This window comes from Pseudopodoces humilis, chromosome 2 (assembly GCF_049639895.1).
Source record: "Pseudopodoces humilis isolate 2021_Gansu_Grassland_sample_001 chromosome 2, ASM4963989v1, whole genome shotgun sequence".
Classification (NCBI taxonomy): domain Eukaryota; kingdom Metazoa; phylum Chordata; class Aves; order Passeriformes; family Paridae; genus Pseudopodoces; species Pseudopodoces humilis.
In genome coordinates, this window is record NC_142201.1 from 114,539,781 (window position 1) to 114,558,495 (window position 18,715).

Here is an 18,715-nt window from a genome sequence, read left to right on the forward strand (position 1 = left end):
TGATGAGATTTTCTCTTTAAAAAATGTGCTCTTTGTAATCATAAAAGAATCCCAAACAAAACTCAACCAACCAGAAAAATTAACTTAAAATGGTTGGTTCTGTTGATAAGCAGGTCATGTTTCTGTATATCCCTTCCTAGCCATGCTTCTGCCTCCCACGTAACCCCATTCTGTATGAAAGGATAAGGCTGAAATCTTCATAGCTCAGAAAAATATATATTCAAATCAGCTTTAGTTTCTTTGAATATTTTTACTTTCCTTTCTGTACCTCTCCTGCTATTATTTCACTTCCATTCACTATATCTCCTGTTCAACTGTGTTTGATGGGACGTTGCTCACGTTTTTAGTGTTTAATAGTGTTAATACTAATCTAATTGTAGCCTGGTGGGTTTTGTTTGAATGTTCGTCCAGCTTTTTAGTTTTGCAGTTACTGAAAAAAACACAAATTTTGTTTCTACTCTGCTTTCTAACACTGTGAGAACAGTTCTGTGCTCCATGACAGTGCAGTGTTTCAATTCAACTTGTTTTGTTTGGGTTGATGCCTGAGTTGTTCCCATTTTCTCATGCTGTCTTTTAGTTTTTTCCTCACAATGTTGCTTTTTTGTTTCCCTAATCCTGTCCCTTGCCTGGTGATACCTATCAAGACAAATGTTGACTTGTAGCAATTTTTGCCCTTAATTCCTTCAAGAATGTCTTTTCACACTGTTCTTTCTGCTAAAGAATGTGCTGCTTCTCAGTCCATGTTATGTCCTATGTACTCATAGCCAGCTGTTTTGGATTTTCCATCATTGTTCATTCACACTCTGTCAGGGTCCTTCTCTGCTCATGTAGGAGGTATCACATCAAAATACATAAAAACAAAATAATCAAATAAATGTATTGCTTATTCTGCCCCTTGACTGGTGCATGCAAGACTTCTTCATTTGGGAATTGCTTATATTTTACTGTAGAGTGGAATTTGGTTCAAGATGTTTAGTTTTATTTTCTTACAAAAATGTCACCTAAACTGCCAGGAAAACTGCAGTAAGTATTTTATGGAGTGTCTCCCCTTGTCTTGACTTTCTCATTCAACCTTCTTTGTTCCTTTTCCTAAGTTAATAGTTATCTGTTTCATCTAGTTCATTTGGCTTTTCTTTTTTCTTTTTTTTTTAAAAAAAACTTTTAAAAATGCATTTAATGTATTTACTTTTCCATTTTTAATGTTTAAAACACAGAGTAGATGTCCTGGTATCAGTTTGTTTAACCACAACAGTACATTTACTCTGCCATCTTTGGAACACTTCTGGATCCCTGCCCTGGGACAACTCTAATTTGTACCACATCTCATAAATCAAACATCTCTGACATGAGTCCCATCTATTCAAAGAGGATCTTTAATGCTTACAAAGCCATACAATACTTGCTCTTGTTTCAATTAAAACTGGCTCAGTATGTTTTTGAGTACTTTAATGAAGTTTTTAAGTTGCATTCTCACTTCTCAGATGAAAAGTTTGATCCTGAAATTGTTCCATTTCCTGCTTGTCAGTTTGATTCTTCAAAGCCCAAGAATATTTAGAAGTAAAAATATAGAAAGTTCACATAAGAGAAAATTATTTTAACCTTACGTGTGTTAATATACCTTTCTCTACTGAAAACCATTTTTTTTTAAAGTATTACAATACTCGTTACATCTAACTCCTTACCTGCTCTTTCTTTTGCTTTCTCGGGGTTCCTTTCAATTAATTGCCTGATATGTGAATGGTGAGTGTGGTTTTTTAGATCATCAGTTGTACGTTGTCTGCCAGGAAGGGAGTACATCCTGTCAAAATCCTGTTGCAATAGGGTGCTCCCTGCAGCTCATCCCCATAGTCTGCCAAAGTCACTTAGCCTTGCCAAAAGATTAGCTTCTGTCTCACTGTCTACTACCATTCATAGAATTAAATCCTAGCGTAGTTTTGTTAAGCTTTTGCCTTCTTTCCACATGCATTTAAGAGGCTTTCATGGACAATGCAAGCTGTAAACCTGGGAGTATTTCTTTATAATAGCACAATCCCTTGCAGCATCCCTGATGGATCACAGTGTATTTCACATACCTGCAGCAGTGTGTGTTCACAGACACCTCACAGGCAAAGCACATGTAACAACATGTGTAAGCAGAAAGGTGTTTCTGTATGCCCAAAGTAACACTGCCAGGTTTGGAATCGAGTATGCAACTGCATTATGTGTTAGTTGTATTATCCTTGAGGTGCTTGTGACCCTGGGGTACGTCTGCATCAGCAGCACGTTTTTCTGGAAACTCTTGTTTAGCCCAGGTGGGTGGACACTGTTACTCTGGGTTTCGGTTCAGAGTGTGCAGAGACAGTGTCTGGGTGTGTCTGTAGCCATTGATTAGTGTCTGTGTTCCTTCTGGGATGCTGCATGAGACTTGCATGTTATTTCAACAAATTGGGGGGGGGGGGGGTGTCTTAAGTCTAAGCTCTCTCTGTTTTTAACATGGATATTCCAGAATGTGAGTTCTGAACTCCTAAGTGCATAAACATATACGTTCATGTATCATGGCATTTGGACTTGAGTGCTTGCTCATCTCTCACTATTTGGGGAAAAGCCCAAAATCTCTGTCATGGTCTAAACATGGCACTAGATCAAATTAATTTTTAAAGGCCTAGGGTTTAGGGAAAAAAAAATATTCCCCTCACTGCAGTATTTAATTTTACCTAGTTTAATTTAAATCTGCTTGTTAGATATGCCTTGTAGGTATTACTGTGTTTTTTGGGGGTGGGGGGAAAGCACATGCAGCACAGTAGCCTCAGATGACTTGATTTAACACTTAAAGAAGAAAATTGCCTTAGCCCTTAAAATCGTTATCACAGTTTACATGTATCTACTGAATATTGCCAATGTATTGTGAGCAGTGTCCGACATAAAATATTTTATACATGTTCCTCCCTAACAGGCTGGAAAGCTGAAGGATGGTGCTCGTTCTGTGACCAGAACGATCCAAAATAACTTTTTTGATAGCTCCAAGCAGGAGGCGATTGATGTTTTGTTATTGGGAAATACCCTAAATAGTGATTTAGCAGATAAAGCACGGGCTCTCTTAACCACCAGCAGTTTACGCGGTATGTGTCTTTCAGGATTTTAATCTCTGATAACTATTTGGTGTAAGAAAGCTGTATAGAGTTTGTTTTCAAAGCACTGTTGGAAAGTATAAATGCTCTTTTGTGTTCTCTTGGCTTATTAAAAAATGAAAGTTACTTCTGCTTTACTAATAGTGCCAAACTAATGTTCTGCAGAAATTGCTTTACCTGTTTGTGATTTGTGGGTGAAGTTCTACATCAAAACTAGAGAGAATTCAATAAGAAACCTTGCTTGTGCAGAGCAGCCACATGAGTCCTGGGGGTTTGGTACCAGGAAGGTGGTTACCCTCATGAGAACATTGCCCAGCATCCTGCATCCCCGAAGAGGTGTAGCCTCTGAGATCCCCAGGATTGCAGTCAATCCCAGCTTCTGCACGTCTGGTGGACAGGAAAACAGTGTGTCAGTCATGGGGCTGTATTCAGTCCTGTCCTGGGACATTAAAAATACTGGAGCTCATATTTGGGCAAAGAGGGAACTTAAATTTGAGTCTTCTTTCCAAGATCCCAGGTAATAATGTTCTGAGTTACTGCAATTTTTAGGGATTAATAACATTCTTAAATTTTCCTTTTCATTTTTTTTCTTCTTCTCCTGGACACACCTTAACCTAGAATGTGGAAAAATGTCAAACCTTCAGTGCAAATCTCTGGCTCAAGAAGAAAACTATGGCCCAGTTGTAGTCTTCATTTCAGGGGTCCACATCCAGTGTGAAGTCTGAGGGAGTGGTTCTGTCCCATTTGTTTAGCACAAGGTTTCACATTATTCTGACTTTTCTTATATCTGAAACCTTCTAAATCGGCCTCACTTAAAATTGGTTAAAATTTGTTTTCATTTCTTCTCCACTTTTTCTGGGAACGCAAGGTATCCTTTCTGCATTTGCAGCTCCTGACAGCTGAGGAGCATAAATCCCTCTTCCCTGAAATCTCTCTGTATTCTCTGCTAGGTGGCAAGTTAACCAGTGGGGTACTTCAACATGTGTGAATCCATAATTAATAAAGGGGGAAAAAAGAATTTGCTAATCCTGTTGTGAAACTTGGTAGATTTTGCAGCATAAAACATGTGCTTTAACTGATGCAAATGGGTATGTGTAATAAATTGTGTATTAACAGCATGTTTTCTCACACATTGCTGGAAAATCCTAAAAAACAGTAACTTATTTGACTAATCTTTTCTTGTTTCCCTCTTACTGCATCCGTAGTTTCAGAGCAATCATTACAATCAGGTATAGTATAGTACAGTAAAATAAGCTGTAAATACCTGACCAGCTGTTGTTGTCCTCTGGCTTTTCTTGTGTCTGTTTGTGTAATATTCGGCTGTGGGCTCACATTTTCCTGATGGTGTTTGGATCTGGTATTCCTGTGCCCTAGCATCCTTTAATCCAAGAAAAGCGGGAATATAAGAGGTGAAAAATGTTGCAGTTGAGCTTGGGTGCAAGTTAGGAAATGAGGTAATCAATTTACGGGGGTTTATTTTTTCACATGCTCAGGCTGTAAAGGAATTTTCCTTTTATCTGATTTGGAGGCTTCTGTATTTTTGCTTTGTTTAGGATAAGAGGTGAAATTCTTCAGTACAATTTGTAATTTCATCTTACTGCTGCTAGAAGGCTCCATATGCTTATGTTCTTGCAGGGAACTTGTCAGCTGTGCAGCACTACATGTTCTTGTTCCCAGAAACCATTTTTTAAAATAAAATATTCCTAATGCTCTTCTATTAAGATTTTACTGTGTGTTGAGCAAATTTAAACAGCCCTTACATTTGCCAGTTTTGCTTTTCCTGCATGTGTTTTACTCTACCTACTTAACTCTTAGTAAATGAAATCTGAGTCACAAGTAATGTAGGTCTGAATGAAATTAGGTGATTCACTGGCATTTTGTCAGTATAACCAGGTGCTTATTGGAATGACTGGTCACACTCTCACTGATGGTATTACCTTCGATCTTATAAATCTGGAAGAAGAGCCAACTATTTGTATATATTTATATATTATTTTTGTTTGTATTATTTATGTCTAGTTTTTATTATTTATTAGAATGCCTATTTTTGTAAGAGTTATAAATCAGCTATTTTTTAGCATTTCAGGGTCTCCCCTGGGTCCTACACGAATTTGGATGTTGCAGTAAAACAGTTCCATCAAATTCCAATGGTTCCATTCAGTTGCATAGAATATCCCAAACAGAATTAAATTAAACCTCCCTTTGTAGAACTGATTTCCAAATTTCTGTTTGCCTTGTAAGAGCAGCAGTCAAAGTATTTTTGCTGCAAATAACAGAAAATGTAGCTGATTTGATTTCCGATGTTGTAGAGTGAGGCACAATTTTGCTGTAAAGATAAATAGCTAGAAATATGTGGGAAAATCATAGTTTCAGGAGCTCTGAAAACCACTTGGCTCACTCAGTATTTTGGAAAGCAATAGAAATTTTTAATTACTCACATTTATTAAAAGAGTCATTCTACAATTTAGGAGGACTGCTAGTTTAAAGATATGAATTCTTTGTAATAAGCTTATTGTCAGTTCACTTCTAAAGTTAGAGTCTAACCTGGTGAGGCTTATCACATTAGGGTCTCATAACAACATCAGGAGTTAAATAGGCAATAATGAAATTTTGCAGCTTTTCTTAAAAGCTGCTCAGTAGCAACTGAATGATTTGGAGTAACTAAAATGAAGCTGAAATGAAGCTAAATTTTCAAAAGAAAATTATGGAACCTGACATGAGAAATGTCCAAACTCTGCTCTTAAACTTGCTCTGAGTGCTGCAGAGGCTCATCTCTGCAGGCCTGCACAGCTGCCTATGGTGCTGGTTTGGGTTCCTGGGGTTCAGCCAACCCTTTGGATGATTTGGGTTTTTGGATGTGTTGTGGCTACAGCATTCCTGGGGTTGTTTCCCTTCAGCGTTGAGGTAACTCCTGTCCTCCACCCTCCATGGCCTTTTGGGTGCGTGCTGGACTTCCTGGCTGGAGTCAGCTAGGGTGTGGGCCAGAAGCAGACCCCATATCTGGCTCTCACTTGGAGGGCTCAAGTATCCTGTCAGCTCCTCACTGTTTTCTAGACTTCACTTGCCTGGATTTTGATGAAGAAAATATGATCCCAAGAACTTGGAGCAACCCAAGTAGACACCAACCAGTTCATTGTCTTTTCTATGTGGTTGGCCCATTTATGGATGCTTGGTTTGTTCAGCAGGGAAAGCATTCACAGCCAACAAACACCATTTATTTTCTTCTTTTGCTTCCACTTTTTTCCAAACCCAATAGGGATAGAGAATACCTGATTTTTGTTTTAACTGGGTAGCCAAGATGGCAAACTTAAGACAGCAGCAGCTCACTAATCATCTTATTTGGGGAATTTAAATGAAAGTATTGTTCCAAGGAACTGACTGTTTTTCAAGACTGCAACAAGTGAAGGGAAGTATTCCATCTCATATTGTTTATATTTTCTTTTGGAGTCTGATAACCATGAGAACATTCAAAATAGGTAAATTAATATAACTTAATATAACTTAGGTAAAGTACCTGACTATTGAATCAGCTTTTTTCTTTCTGTGTTTCTCACAATATCCTTTACATATGGGTCATACCTCTCTCTTCATCTGGCAGATAAAAACAAGGCACAGGGAAAGGCTGATGGGACAGAGAAGTGAGTTTAATAATTTTGAATCCCAGCTTACTGTCCTCACTAAAGCAGCTCTTTAGGAATTCAACTGACCTAAAAATACTTCAGATTTGTGGCTTAAATAGACGTATTCTGATATGATAATGTACCTTCTCTATTTTAGTACTTCTAGTATATCAGCAACTTTTGCACTTCCAGAAATTAATATATCTGCACGTTGGTTCTGTAACAGAGATTGGATTTCATAAATTTAATCTGGGAGAATGAGGTAGATATCCTTGTTGATATGTAGAAAAAACGATGATTTCCTTAGAGACTCATGGATGAGATGGAAGAAAAACAGATATTTATAAAACATGGGAATAGTTTCCTTCATGTATTATTTCTCTATATAATTTTGAGCAAATTGCTGCTGTTTTTCAGTCAGTGTCTTACCCACACAAGTAATCTCTCTAAGGGTACTTTCCCCTGGGAAACCTGCATTCCTTGCACTTTCACAGTTTAACTTTGTCTGTGCACGTACATTGGAAAGATCTCGCTGCTAAGTTTTCTGAAACACTTGCTATAAAAGTAATGTCTTTTCAAATGTTTTTGCAGCATCTGTAAAAGTACTGAAGAGCATGTGTGAGAATTTCTATAAGTATGCAAAACCGAAAAAAATCCGAGTCTGCGTTGGGACATGGAACGTTAATGGGGGGAAGCAATTTCGAAGTATTGCCTTCAGAAATCAAACCCTCACTGACTGGCTTCTGGATGCACCGAAGTTAGCTGGGATCCATGAATTCCAAGGTAGGATTTGTGTTCTGTCATTTTTTTTTTTTTTTTTTTGAAAACACGGATTTTTCTAAGTAGATCACAAACATTGAAACAGGTATCACAGAAGTGTAGAACTGTGTAGGAAGGGACCATAAAGATCCAGTTCCACCCCCTGCCATGGGCAGGGATACCTTCCACTGCCCCAGGCTGCTCCAAGCCCCATCCAGCCTAGCCTTGGTCACTTCCAGGGATCCAGGGGCAGCCACAGCTGCTCTGGGCACCCTGTGCCAGGGCCTCGCCAACCTCACAAGGAAGGATTTCTTTCCAAGTAAGGATTTTCTTTCTTAAAATGAACATATATATATGAGGTCTTGATTCTTAAGTTAATTAGAAACACGAAATAACTTTTTGCCTATTTACCCCAAGATCGCAAAAACAAACCTGTGGACATATTTGCCATTGGATTTGAAGAAATGGTGGAGTTAAATGCAGGAAACATTGTGAATGCCAGGTGGGTGATCCAATCCACACAGTACTAGTTTGGCTGATAATCGCCTTTTTCAAGTCATATGTTATTTAAAATTTTGGTTTTTCCAGTCCTTGCAGTGTTCTTCAGTTCCTGTGTCTTGTATTGCTGGGAACAGCAAATCCTGTGAAAATCTTTCCAAAAGCATGTGTTGTTGGTGTGCCTTTAATTATTGTGATCTGTATGAAGGAAGGCTTTGTTCCATACTGTTAGTTTTCACTGCCATTCCATGTATTGCATGCATGTATTACTGGAGTTGGGATTTTTCACTCCTAGCAGACTGTAGTTTATGGAAATACATTTTTCTTAGTGATGGGTGATACCAGTGATAAATTGTGTGTGTAGTCCTAGGACCATATTCCCTTTGTCCATTGTTTCCTCTGCCTGCTTTGCATGTTTCCTGGTGTTAGGGAAGGTTGAACTCATTGAGGAGAGTACCTAAAGCCTATAATGCTGTAGCCTTTGTGCAGATTTTTGTCTTTTGGGTACCACGTGTCAGCTTGTCATCCCCTAATTTCACCCTTTGTATAGTTAATAGTAGTTTCCAGGCCTCGTATTTTTCATTCCTACTCGGTGCTGGCTCTGAAAACCGTAGTGTAGTTAGGTCTCTAAGGATGTTTCTTCTTGATCTAAGACTGTGGACACCTGTTTTCCAATATTGACTGAGCTCTAGGCTTAGGAAGTAACTCTCTAAAACAATTCTTAGGTTTTGCTTCTCTAGTCTAGGTTCATAAGTACAGCAAAGATAGCCATGGCTCCTAAAGTTGTCTGTGGTGTTGGGAAAAGTGAAGCAGGATTAGTACAGGTTGAATTTGAAACCATGATGTCATGACAGTCTAGAGCCTGTGTCTCTGCTGGGAGGCATTTGAGCACCATTCCCAACTTGGCTTTGTTTTACTGCCTCAAGGTTTACTTGAGGTTCTTGGACATAGCTTAGTCAGCTCAATCACCAGCTAGAAACCTGCTCAGTTTGGTTTATTTCCTACCTGGTGTTTTTAATCTCACTGCCAGCACGACGAATCAGAAGCTCTGGGCTGCTGAGCTGCAGAAGACCATCTCCAGAGATTACAAGTATGTGCTGCTGGCTTCAGAGCAGCTGGTGGGCGTCTGCCTCTTTGTGTTCATCAGGCCCCAGCACGCTCCCTTTATCAGGTCAGTGAGTACAGCTGGCTCCAGCTTGGGTCACCTTCAGCTTGCCTTGTGTTGGAAGATAACACCCAAACAGCCTCAGAGCCATGTGGGGCTCTGAAAGAGCTGTTCCACCTTCTTGTGAGGTAGTTGTTTAAGTTCTTTTATCTTAGTTTTTAACTGCTTCGTTGGTCGCCCAGAGAGCTTGAAAAGCTGAGGTTTTGTCTTGTTACTGCTCAGTGGCTGTTGGAACTTTTTTAAACTGGCCCTGTGGCTGGGAGAACAGTGTGTCCCTCCCAGTCCAGTGTCACACTCAGAGCCATCTGTGCCAGGCTCCTGGAAGTTTTAATAGTTGTTTAACTATTTCAGGGATGTTGCTGTTGATACTGTCAAGACTGGCATGGGAGGAGCCACTGGGAACAAAGGTGCAGTGGCCATTCGGATGCTGTTCCATACCTCCAGCCTTTGCTTTGTGTGCAGTCATTTTGCTGCAGGGCAATCCCAAGTCAAGGAGAGAAATGAAGACTTTGTAGAAATTTCTCGCAAGCTTGGCTTTCCAATGGTAAGCATGGTGTTCAAATTCCGTAACAAATGAAAAGTGAAACCCTTGGAGGTCCAGCAATGTCATCCTAAAGCTCCATTTGCATTTTTCCCCCTCCCCAGATTCCCGTGGAAATCAGATTTCCTTGGGTTAGAGATCTGAGATAATTGAGTTCCCACAATGTTTATTGAAATAAAACACTGCAGGAAGACTAGACCTTGCCAGTGCAATGATGGAGATGGTGAAACATCAGTTCACTTGCATTTGGAATCAAGAACTTAGCACAGGAAAGAGACCTTATAGATCCCTTATAGATATGCAGTAGAACTTTTATAAGCACAGGAGACAATCACCTGTGAGAAAAAAATCCACAGCACTGCTCTCAGTACACAGGAATGATTCTATGTCATGTCCTCATAAACAAACACCATGTTCTCATCAAACACCAAGTTGAAATGTTATCAGTGCAACAAAGTGCTTGCTTGAGACTTTAAGCTGTTTTAAATTCTGTCATCAAAATGTAATTTATTAATTTCTGTGACACTGTGCAGGAGTCTTACATCTTCCTTTACAGGGCTTTTTTATTTTCTAAATTTGTCCCCACTGTTATGTTTCAGTTTTCCAAGTGCTGTTTCCAGCAGTTTCCTAAATACTGCTCTTTCAGTCTGCCAGTGTATCTGCTTGGTTTTACTTATGGGCAGTGGAAAAATCAAAATAAAGGGGGAAGGGAAGTAGAAGTTCTCACTCTAAACCCTGGACTTTGTTTAAACAAATAAAGCCCTATGTCTCTCTCTAGTGATGAAAATCAGATGTAACTGAAAAGTCTTCAATTAAATCTGAATGATAAAGCTCTGGATTTTCAGTTTGTCAGGAGACTGTGTCACAAAGTCCCTGGGGGGTGTTTTATTCTCCTCTGACACAGGCAGCAGCCATCGCTTTTGAGCAGATTTCTAAAACCAGGAGTAGGAAGATGAAGAATTTTAGAACCCAATTCAGTTGATTTGTGTTTCTTTAGAAATGGAAACTCCATTGGAAATGTTACTTCTCTTGTGTTCCATGTATAAACACCACACCGTTGATCATGTTGTTCTAATCATAGGGACACTAAATACTAGGATGTATTTCAGTTGTCTTCAGCACCCATAAATTATACAAATTTCACAGCTAAAAACTGAATTTCTGAACCTGGAAGTAGTAAATTTGTCGTTCAGTTGTTTTTAACTCCAGTGTGTGCTGCTGTTTTACAGGGAAGGATGCTCTTTTCCCATGACTATATTTTTTGGTGTGGGGACTTCAATTATCGAATAGATTTGCCCAATGAGGAGGTGAAGGACCTAATACGACAACAGAACTGGGATCCCCTTATAGCAGGAGACCAGCTTATCAATCAAAAAAACTCTGGACAGGTGTGTTCAAACGTCACCATACTTGAGAATAATTCATTTTTTTACTGGCTTTAGCAATTCTATGATGCTCCTGTAAATCTGTATCCTCAGCATGGAGTTTTCTAATTATAGTATTTTCCTTTTGTCAGATGTAACTATTTAGAAAGAATATTTGTAATGTTTGGTAATATTATTCTTTAGTTAAACTGTTATAGGTCTAATGCTGTCACTGTTGGGAAAAGGAGTAGTCCAAATGGTACCTTTTTTATTTGCAAAGAAAACACGGAATAACAAAGTCTGAAGAAAGCTACATTTTTTAGATTGGTAAGGTTTCTTGTTCTCTCTGCAGCTCTGCAAAGGAAGGCTGGATATGGTAAAAAGAGAGACAATCTTCTATTGTCGGTTCTGTCTGCTCTCCAGCACTTTGATCACAAGCAGTGCTTTTGCTGATTTAGAGTTCCCTTCCATATGTGCTGGTATCTTGTGCACCAGAGCAGGAGGCAAAACACTGGATATTTTTACTCGCTTTATTTTTTTTTTTACCAGCTGTTTCCTAGAGAAAGCAAAATGCACATTCATATGGGCAGACAGCATTGATTGTCTGTTAAGTGGATCAAAGCATGATGTATAGAGGTTTTGGAGACACCTCCAGCTGTTATAAAGTTGGAGAAATCTATGGAAACTGCCAGAATATGGAAAGGACTCCTGGCTGGGGAGCAGGAGTAGCATTGCCCTGTTGGGGTGATATTCCATGATTTAGAAACTGCTGGCTGGGTACAGGCCATGTCCCTGGGGGAGCTCTCCAGCTGTGACAGGTTCACCTCTGTACCTGTTGCTCAGGAAAGGTGTTTACATAGCAACTTGCTTTATAAAAGCAGGTTAGAAAATAATTACTGAGGGCAAACTAATTAATTGTCTCAGAAGTTGTGGAACTTCTAGCATTCTGACATTGATCTTCTGACACTGACTTTTAAATTGACTGGATTGCAAATTGTATTTCCAACAAGAAAAGAAGCAGGTCAGCCTGTCACTTGATGCAGATTTGACACTAAGATCCAAGTTAGATTTCTCTTTTACAGGTGTCTGAAGTGAAAGAAAGATGCACATAGAAGGTTGAACTCAAGAATGGAGCTGACTGAGTTATCTAAAGGGTTTTATCTTGTGTCCAGTTTAAGCACTTAATGAGTGAGAGGCTCACTTTGAATACATTGAATGTATTAAGGACTCTTTTTTTTTTTTTTTTTTTTAAATCCTATTTATTTGAGGGGACATCTTGTGTCAACTTTTCCCTGGAAGTGTTCAAGACCAGATTGGATGGCACCCTGATCCACCTGGTCTAGTGAACAGCATCATTGTCCATGGCAAGAGGTTGGAACTGGATGATCTTTAGGGTCCCTTCCAACCCAAGCCAGTGTGTGAGTCTGTGAATTTGTGAGACAATTTGACATGTTCAGATGGATAAAATGTAAACCTTAATTCCCAACTTCTGCTGACACAGGAGCAACTAAGCACCAGATTAGAATGCTGTGTTACAGCATCAGTGTTCTGGGTGACTGCCAGTTGGTAATGACATTGAAGCAACAGTAGGTCGTTCATAAGCCTGGGCTTAAAGATATAACTGCTGGCATACTTCTGTTCATTGACAATTGTCTGTGTCGCTATTTAATCATAGTGTCAAATGTTTTCAGCAGACACAATGTAGAGAAGAATCCCTTTTAACAAATAGCAGGCTTTTTTATTTTATTTTGAGCTGTCTATACAGGTTGTCAGTGTTAGAACAGAGAATTCTGATTAGTTTCAAGCTGTTTCCTGTCTGGTTTTGTCTTCTGTTATTACAGATTTTTAGGGGATTTCTGGAAGGGAAAATCAATTTTGCCCCTACATACAAATATGATCTGTTCTCTGATGACTATGACACCAGTGAAAAGTGTCGCACACCAGCATGGACAGATCGGATCCTTTGGAGGAGAAGAAAATGGCCATTTGACCGATCAGGTTTGAGGGTTTCCTTCAATTGTTTAAAAATGTTCTTGAAGTGACTTAGAGGAGCCATTTAGTGATGTTTACAATGCCAGTGATGCTGAACTGTTCCTGGCTTGGTAGGATACAGCACACTTGTAACAGACCTTCAATAAACACAGTGAGGCTACAGAAAGGGCCATGAATCATATCCCAGTTACTGACATTTGAGCAGTGGAAGAGGAACTTCTAGGGGGGGAGGTTTCTGTAAGACACTCAATTTGGATTTATTTTCTGTGTTTCTTCTTTTTTGCAAATAGCAATCTTGCAATCACTGTATTTTTCCTCTTGTTTTCACTGCTGATTGTAGCTGAAGACCTGGATCTCTTGAATGCAAGTTTCCACAGTGACAGTAATGTCCCTTATACATGGAATCCTGGCACTTTGTTGCACTATGGAAGAGCAGAGCTGAAAACATCTGATCATAGGTTCCAGTTTAATTTTATACATTGATTCCTAAGATTTAATATTCATGCTCAGATACTCTGATACTCAGATAGTCTGCTGACAGGATTTTCTTGTCTATTGTTTCCAAGGCCTGTGGTTGCACTGATTGACATTGACATATTTGAAATTGAAGCTGAAGAGAGACAAAAAGTGTATAAGGAGGTGATTGCAATGCAAGGACCACCTGATGGTACTGTGATGGTCTCCATCAGAAGTTCTTCAGCAGAAGAAAACTATTTTGATGATAACTTGATTGATGATCTCCTTCAAAAATTTGCAAGCTATGGCGAAGTTATACTTATAAGGTTAAAAGAAAATTTATTACTTTTAATCTCTGCTTATAGAATCATGGAACTGTTTGGGTTGAAAGGGATCATCGAGTCCCACTTGCTGCCATGGGGACACCTTCCACTAGACCAGGTTGCTCCCTGCACTTCAGGGATCCAGAGGCAGCCGCAGCTACTTTGGGCAACCTTTGCCAGGGCCTTCCCACCCTCACGGGGAAGAATTTCTCCCCAGTATCCCATCTTACCTTCTGCCAGTGGGAAGCCATTCCCCCCTTGTCCTATATGGACTTGGACCTGCTGGAGCAAGTTCAAAATTCATCTTCATTGTTCCCACCAATTTCCTGAATAAAATTATTTCCTTAGCTAGCTTTTCAGTTATGATCTGTTTCATTTTTAACATTTGAATTTCAACTTAAGTGTCTTTGGAATTCATATTACATACGTGTATGTGTCTCAGTTTTCAGACATGATTTTTCCAGATACTTATATTTTTGAGAATTTCAAACAAATTTTGTATTGTAGAATAAGGTTAGTAGTTTTAAATGAACAGAAAATGAGGATGTTGCATTTTCATTAGGCTGGCAGTTGTACTGTTAAGTGTTGTGGTATTTTTCTGGTTATTGTTTCCAATGAACTTTGCAGGTTTGTGGAAGACAAGATGTGGGTAACATTTTTGGAAGGAAGCTCTGCTCTGAATGCTATGAATTTGAATGGTATTGAGGTAATGTAAAAATGACTGAACCTTTGTAATAGCAAGAGAAAATCCAGCTTTCTTAAGTCTTCTTGAGTAGGTTAGATTTTTTGTTTGTCTTTGATTCTTAGAAGTTTATTCTGTTCTGTACTAGGCTGTTGCATCCTCTTTTTTTTTTCCCTTTTGATAGCCACATACCAGCATATTGAATTTCAACAGTCATATAAAAGTTTCAAAAGCCATATAAAAGAAGTATCAAACTTAAGTTTATTTTTAGGAGAAGTATTGTTAGAGAAATGAAGATGTCCTACTGGGAGACATCTTCATGAAATGAGGGGTTTGGGTTTTTTTATGATTGAAAAAGCAGAGCTTATTTTCTTTAATGAACCACTTTAAAATTTTTATAGCCTGCAGTTATTAAAAATTTAACACTTCTGTACTGCAAACTCTGAAAAATGTCAAAATTTCAGCTTGCATTGACTTCTGTGGTGTCAATATTTAATCTTCATGAAAATTTAACTTCCAGTGTTTGAATTTTTGCTAGTCTGTGGCTGTTAAGACTTAGAATGTGTGATGTTTACAGATGGATCTTTGCATCTGCTGAGATGTCACTGGCAGTTCAGACAGGAAAGGGGCTCTGAGTAGGATGTCAGTTTGCAGAATGAAGACCTGCTCTGTGCCAGCCTCTAAAAATGTAGTTTATAAGCAAGCCTGTTTTTATTTATAAATAATAGTGTTTCTGTCAGAGTAAAGAAACCAGAAGCTTCCTGATTAACTGAGAAGGAGTACTGTAGGAGATGAGTTGCTAATTCTTCTACTAAAAAAATTCAAATGGTTCTAATGAGCAGTTTAAATTACTTAAATGTAGTGACTTATCTAAATGAAGTGAAAATCAGAATTGTTTATGTTTAGTCACAGAAATTCAGATAACCTTATTTGTGATATTTTCAGGAATTATTTTTTTCTTTTTAAATCTAAAATGCTGAGCTTTAATATTCCTACTCTTAATAAATTTTGTTTTGTGCATACCTTTTTTTGGCAATTCAGCTACAAGGAAGGATTATAAATATCAACTTGAAAAATCCAGACTGGATCAGGAGTTTGGAAGATGAAATGAATCTAGAGAAGATTAATATTGGGTTGCCTTCATCAGCAAGCTCCACTTTGCTTTGTGAAGATGCCGAAGTTACTGCAGACTATGATATGGAAGGTTTGTTGAGATAAAGCATTCCTTACTTTAAAATGCTTACAGTCCTAAATAATGTGGTTAATTTAATGCATGTATAAATGCGTACCAAGTTTATGCCCATCTAAAACAGATTAGAAATCACATTATTTCCAACAGTATCTCAACAATTTGCTTCAGTCTTGTCTATATTTAAATATATTCCAAATTCAAGAGCACATCCATGTTGAGCCTTTTTCTTAAACACCACTCCACCTTTTGCAAACAGAAGTTATTACAAATAAAAGATACCTTGAAATCCCCTGCCCAGCCTTCTGAAGAATAATTGAAGCTTGCCATATTGCAAACCACAGAAATAATCTGTGAAGCTAATTGTTTCTTAGATTAATCAACTTCACAGTTGCCACACTGTTATAATTACTTTTAATATATATTTATTATATATATATATATATATAAGCATTTGAAGTATTTTCAGTTGGCTTGAATACATATGTATTCTTCATGTGTAGTTTTGGAATGAAAGAATCATACTTTGGTTGCTGAGCTAATTCCTTGGAACTTTGGGGCTTTTCTTGCATAAAATCCCATGCCCAGAATCAGCTTTAATGTGTTTTTCTTCTCTGGGGCTTGTTCTTTAGGAGACATCGATGACTACAGTGCTGAAGTAGAGGAAATCCTTCCTCAGCACCTACAGCCGACGTCGAGTTCAGGGCTCGGAACCTCGCCGAGCTCTTCCCCGCGTTCCAGCCCCTGCCAGTCGCCGACGCTGTCGGATGGGCCCACGCTCCCAGTGAGACCCAGCCGAGCCCCAGGAAAAGCTCCTGGACCACCGGTTTCCACACACGGTGTGTACTGCATGGCTCCCCTGCCACCACACCCAAGTTCTGTCCTGGTTCAGCCCAGTCACACTCTCAGAATACACCCCCTGGCAATCCCTACTCCTGTCAGCTCCGAGATATAAATTGTAGTCAGCACATTTGTAAATTGTCAGTGCAATATGAAAACTTCTGTTTAAACACAGCCTTTTTTTAAATGACTAAGTGAACTGGTGAACACGATGATGGTGATTAGAATGGCTTCTAATTAGTTTACTTTAACTGCTCAAATGCCTTGAGAATTCCCTTTGTAGCATTTTTTTCCAGAGAAATTAGTTCACAGGTAAGGGTCAAAATCTAAATTTGGAATGCTGCAATTGGGAAGATTGTTCAGGATTTCATGAAAAACATAAATTAATTAAAACACAAGAGGCAAAAGTTTTAGTTTAGGAAAGCTGCTTCTTTTCATTATTGGTTCATTCCTGTTTTCCCTCTCTCAAAAACTTCTGGATCATTGTTTCCAAGGCTGGGGACTGACTGTCCTCTGTGTGAGAAAGACTTGCTATTAGAAAAGCTTTTCTGGGTTTAGAATGTCCAAGATACTAATTTTTTCTTTGTTTTCTGTCACATCCTTCAGCTGATTTCCAGACTGGTGCCCAGCAGAAGGAGCCATCCCAGAGCCTGGAGCCAAAGCGTCCTCCACCCCCTCGTCCCATCGCTCCTCCTGCACGTCCTGCTCCTCCACAGCGGCCACCTCCACCCTCAGGTAATGTGGGGACCTTTTCAGGTGCTCTGGAATATTTGTTTTCAAGTATGTGAGATGAACTTGAAAGTGCAAACCCAAACTGTATATTACACTTGGGGCTCACTGGTTTTTAACTGATATGTATTTAATTGGTATATTTAAAAGCAATCACAGCAAGGGAAATAACAGCATTTTTACCACTTAAATATTATTAGGGAATAAGTTTATAAAAACTTATTTTCACAGTTTTAAAAATGTGTTATATTACAGCAGTATTTACTCAACATTTTAATTTCTTATAGCATCTATTTTAAAATAAAATAGAAATAAACTTGTGCATTCATTGATTCATTGCTATTCCTTTAATTTTGGCATCATGTCCAAGTTTTTAATGTAAACTTCATTTGGATCATCTGACAATGTGAACAATTGAGCACTAAGAGAAACTGGATGTTCAGAAGCATTTGGGCAACATAGTTAATAACAAACTGACCCTTGTGATTTTTAACTTTCTCATTCTTTTTCTTCCCTCCCACTATACTGATATTTTTCATTATTGCTGCATTCATTTCTTAAATACTGTCAGGCGGTAGGAGTCCTGCACCTGCTAGAAAAGAATTTGGAGGTAATGATTTTAATTGTTTTTGAATATGACTGCATAGCGAAACTGCTGTGGGGATCTGTTGTGACAATACTTAACATGATGATTTCCAAAGGTATAAAAATGGGCAATTCTCAAAGTTATAGAACTGGATAATTCATAAATGTCGCTGTCATTTCTTTCTTTCCCCTCTGAACTACATTTGACTTTTCAGTGAAATAGTATTTCTCCAGAAGTTGGTATTTTTAAGTCCAAGATGAAGGTTGTTCCAGGTTTTTATTACTTTGTCCTGGGTGAATATATCCAGCTAACTTTTCTGTGAAGTGCTTCTTCAAAGTAGTCTTTGTCCTTCTCTGTCACACATTTTGCTGTCCTGCTTGGACTTAAATCAGCTCATCAATACATGAGAGAGGGTGGGAGTTGTTAGTGGCACTTGCAGGCATTGCCCCTCAGTTGGTAGGAAAGAGAGGTTTTTGACAAAATGCTTCAAAAGTTTTGAGTAATCTCAGAAAATACATAAACTATTTTACATAGTCTGTAAGTATCAGCTAACTTTGGTGTCAGGCAAAAATGTACTTGGCTCTTAGATACTGGTGAGACAAGGAAGTTTTTATGACCAACATGTAATATTTCAAATGAGTTAAGGTGCTGAAGCTTTAGGAAGCAGTTGATAGACCACATTCAACATAGGTGAGATTTAATTCATTGTTCCTTAGTCCTGTGTAGTTTTCTGTGCACTGACACAATCCTGTTTGCCTAGTTTGTCTCAATTGTGCAAAGACTAGTCAGTGGTCTTCTTTTATCCTCTTTCCCAATGTAGATTTCCATAGAGTTGTAACTTGCATAAAACTTGATTTTTATGCA

The 18,715-nt window shown here is 38.6% G+C and overlaps 1 protein-coding gene across 15 annotated transcripts in view; it reads left to right on the top strand.

Annotated features, from left to right (window-relative positions):
• The window catches only part of SYNJ1 (synaptojanin 1), a 51,045-nt gene that overhangs the window by 19,645 nt on the left and 12,685 nt on the right, over positions 1 to 18,715 (top strand). For 6 of the 15 annotated variants that reach the window (XM_088051546.1, XM_088051545.1, XM_088051549.1 and 3 more), the window contains exons 12-26: positions 2,933 to 3,098; positions 4,313 to 4,336; positions 7,319 to 7,510; positions 7,904 to 7,988; positions 9,015 to 9,155; positions 9,501 to 9,693; positions 10,920 to 11,078; positions 12,896 to 13,052; positions 13,387 to 13,504; positions 13,613 to 13,828; positions 14,453 to 14,531; positions 15,549 to 15,711; positions 16,329 to 16,535; positions 17,143 to 17,271; positions 17,837 to 17,875. In XM_088051546.1, the coding sequence (XP_087907672.1) occupies positions 2,933 to 3,098; positions 4,313 to 4,336; positions 7,319 to 7,510; positions 7,904 to 7,988; positions 9,015 to 9,155; positions 9,501 to 9,693; positions 10,920 to 11,078; positions 12,896 to 13,052; positions 13,387 to 13,504; positions 13,613 to 13,828; positions 14,453 to 14,531; positions 15,549 to 15,711; positions 16,329 to 16,535; positions 17,143 to 17,271; positions 17,837 to 17,875 (2,068 nt within the window). The remainder of the gene's footprint in view (positions 1 to 2,932; positions 3,099 to 4,312; positions 4,337 to 7,318; positions 7,511 to 7,903; positions 7,989 to 9,014; positions 9,156 to 9,500; positions 9,694 to 10,919; positions 11,079 to 12,895; positions 13,053 to 13,386; positions 13,505 to 13,612; positions 13,829 to 14,452; positions 14,532 to 15,548; positions 15,712 to 16,328; positions 16,536 to 17,142; positions 17,272 to 17,836; positions 17,876 to 18,715) is intronic. The other 9 variants (XM_088051548.1, XM_088051551.1, XM_088051552.1 and 6 more) reach the window with 4 other exon arrangements.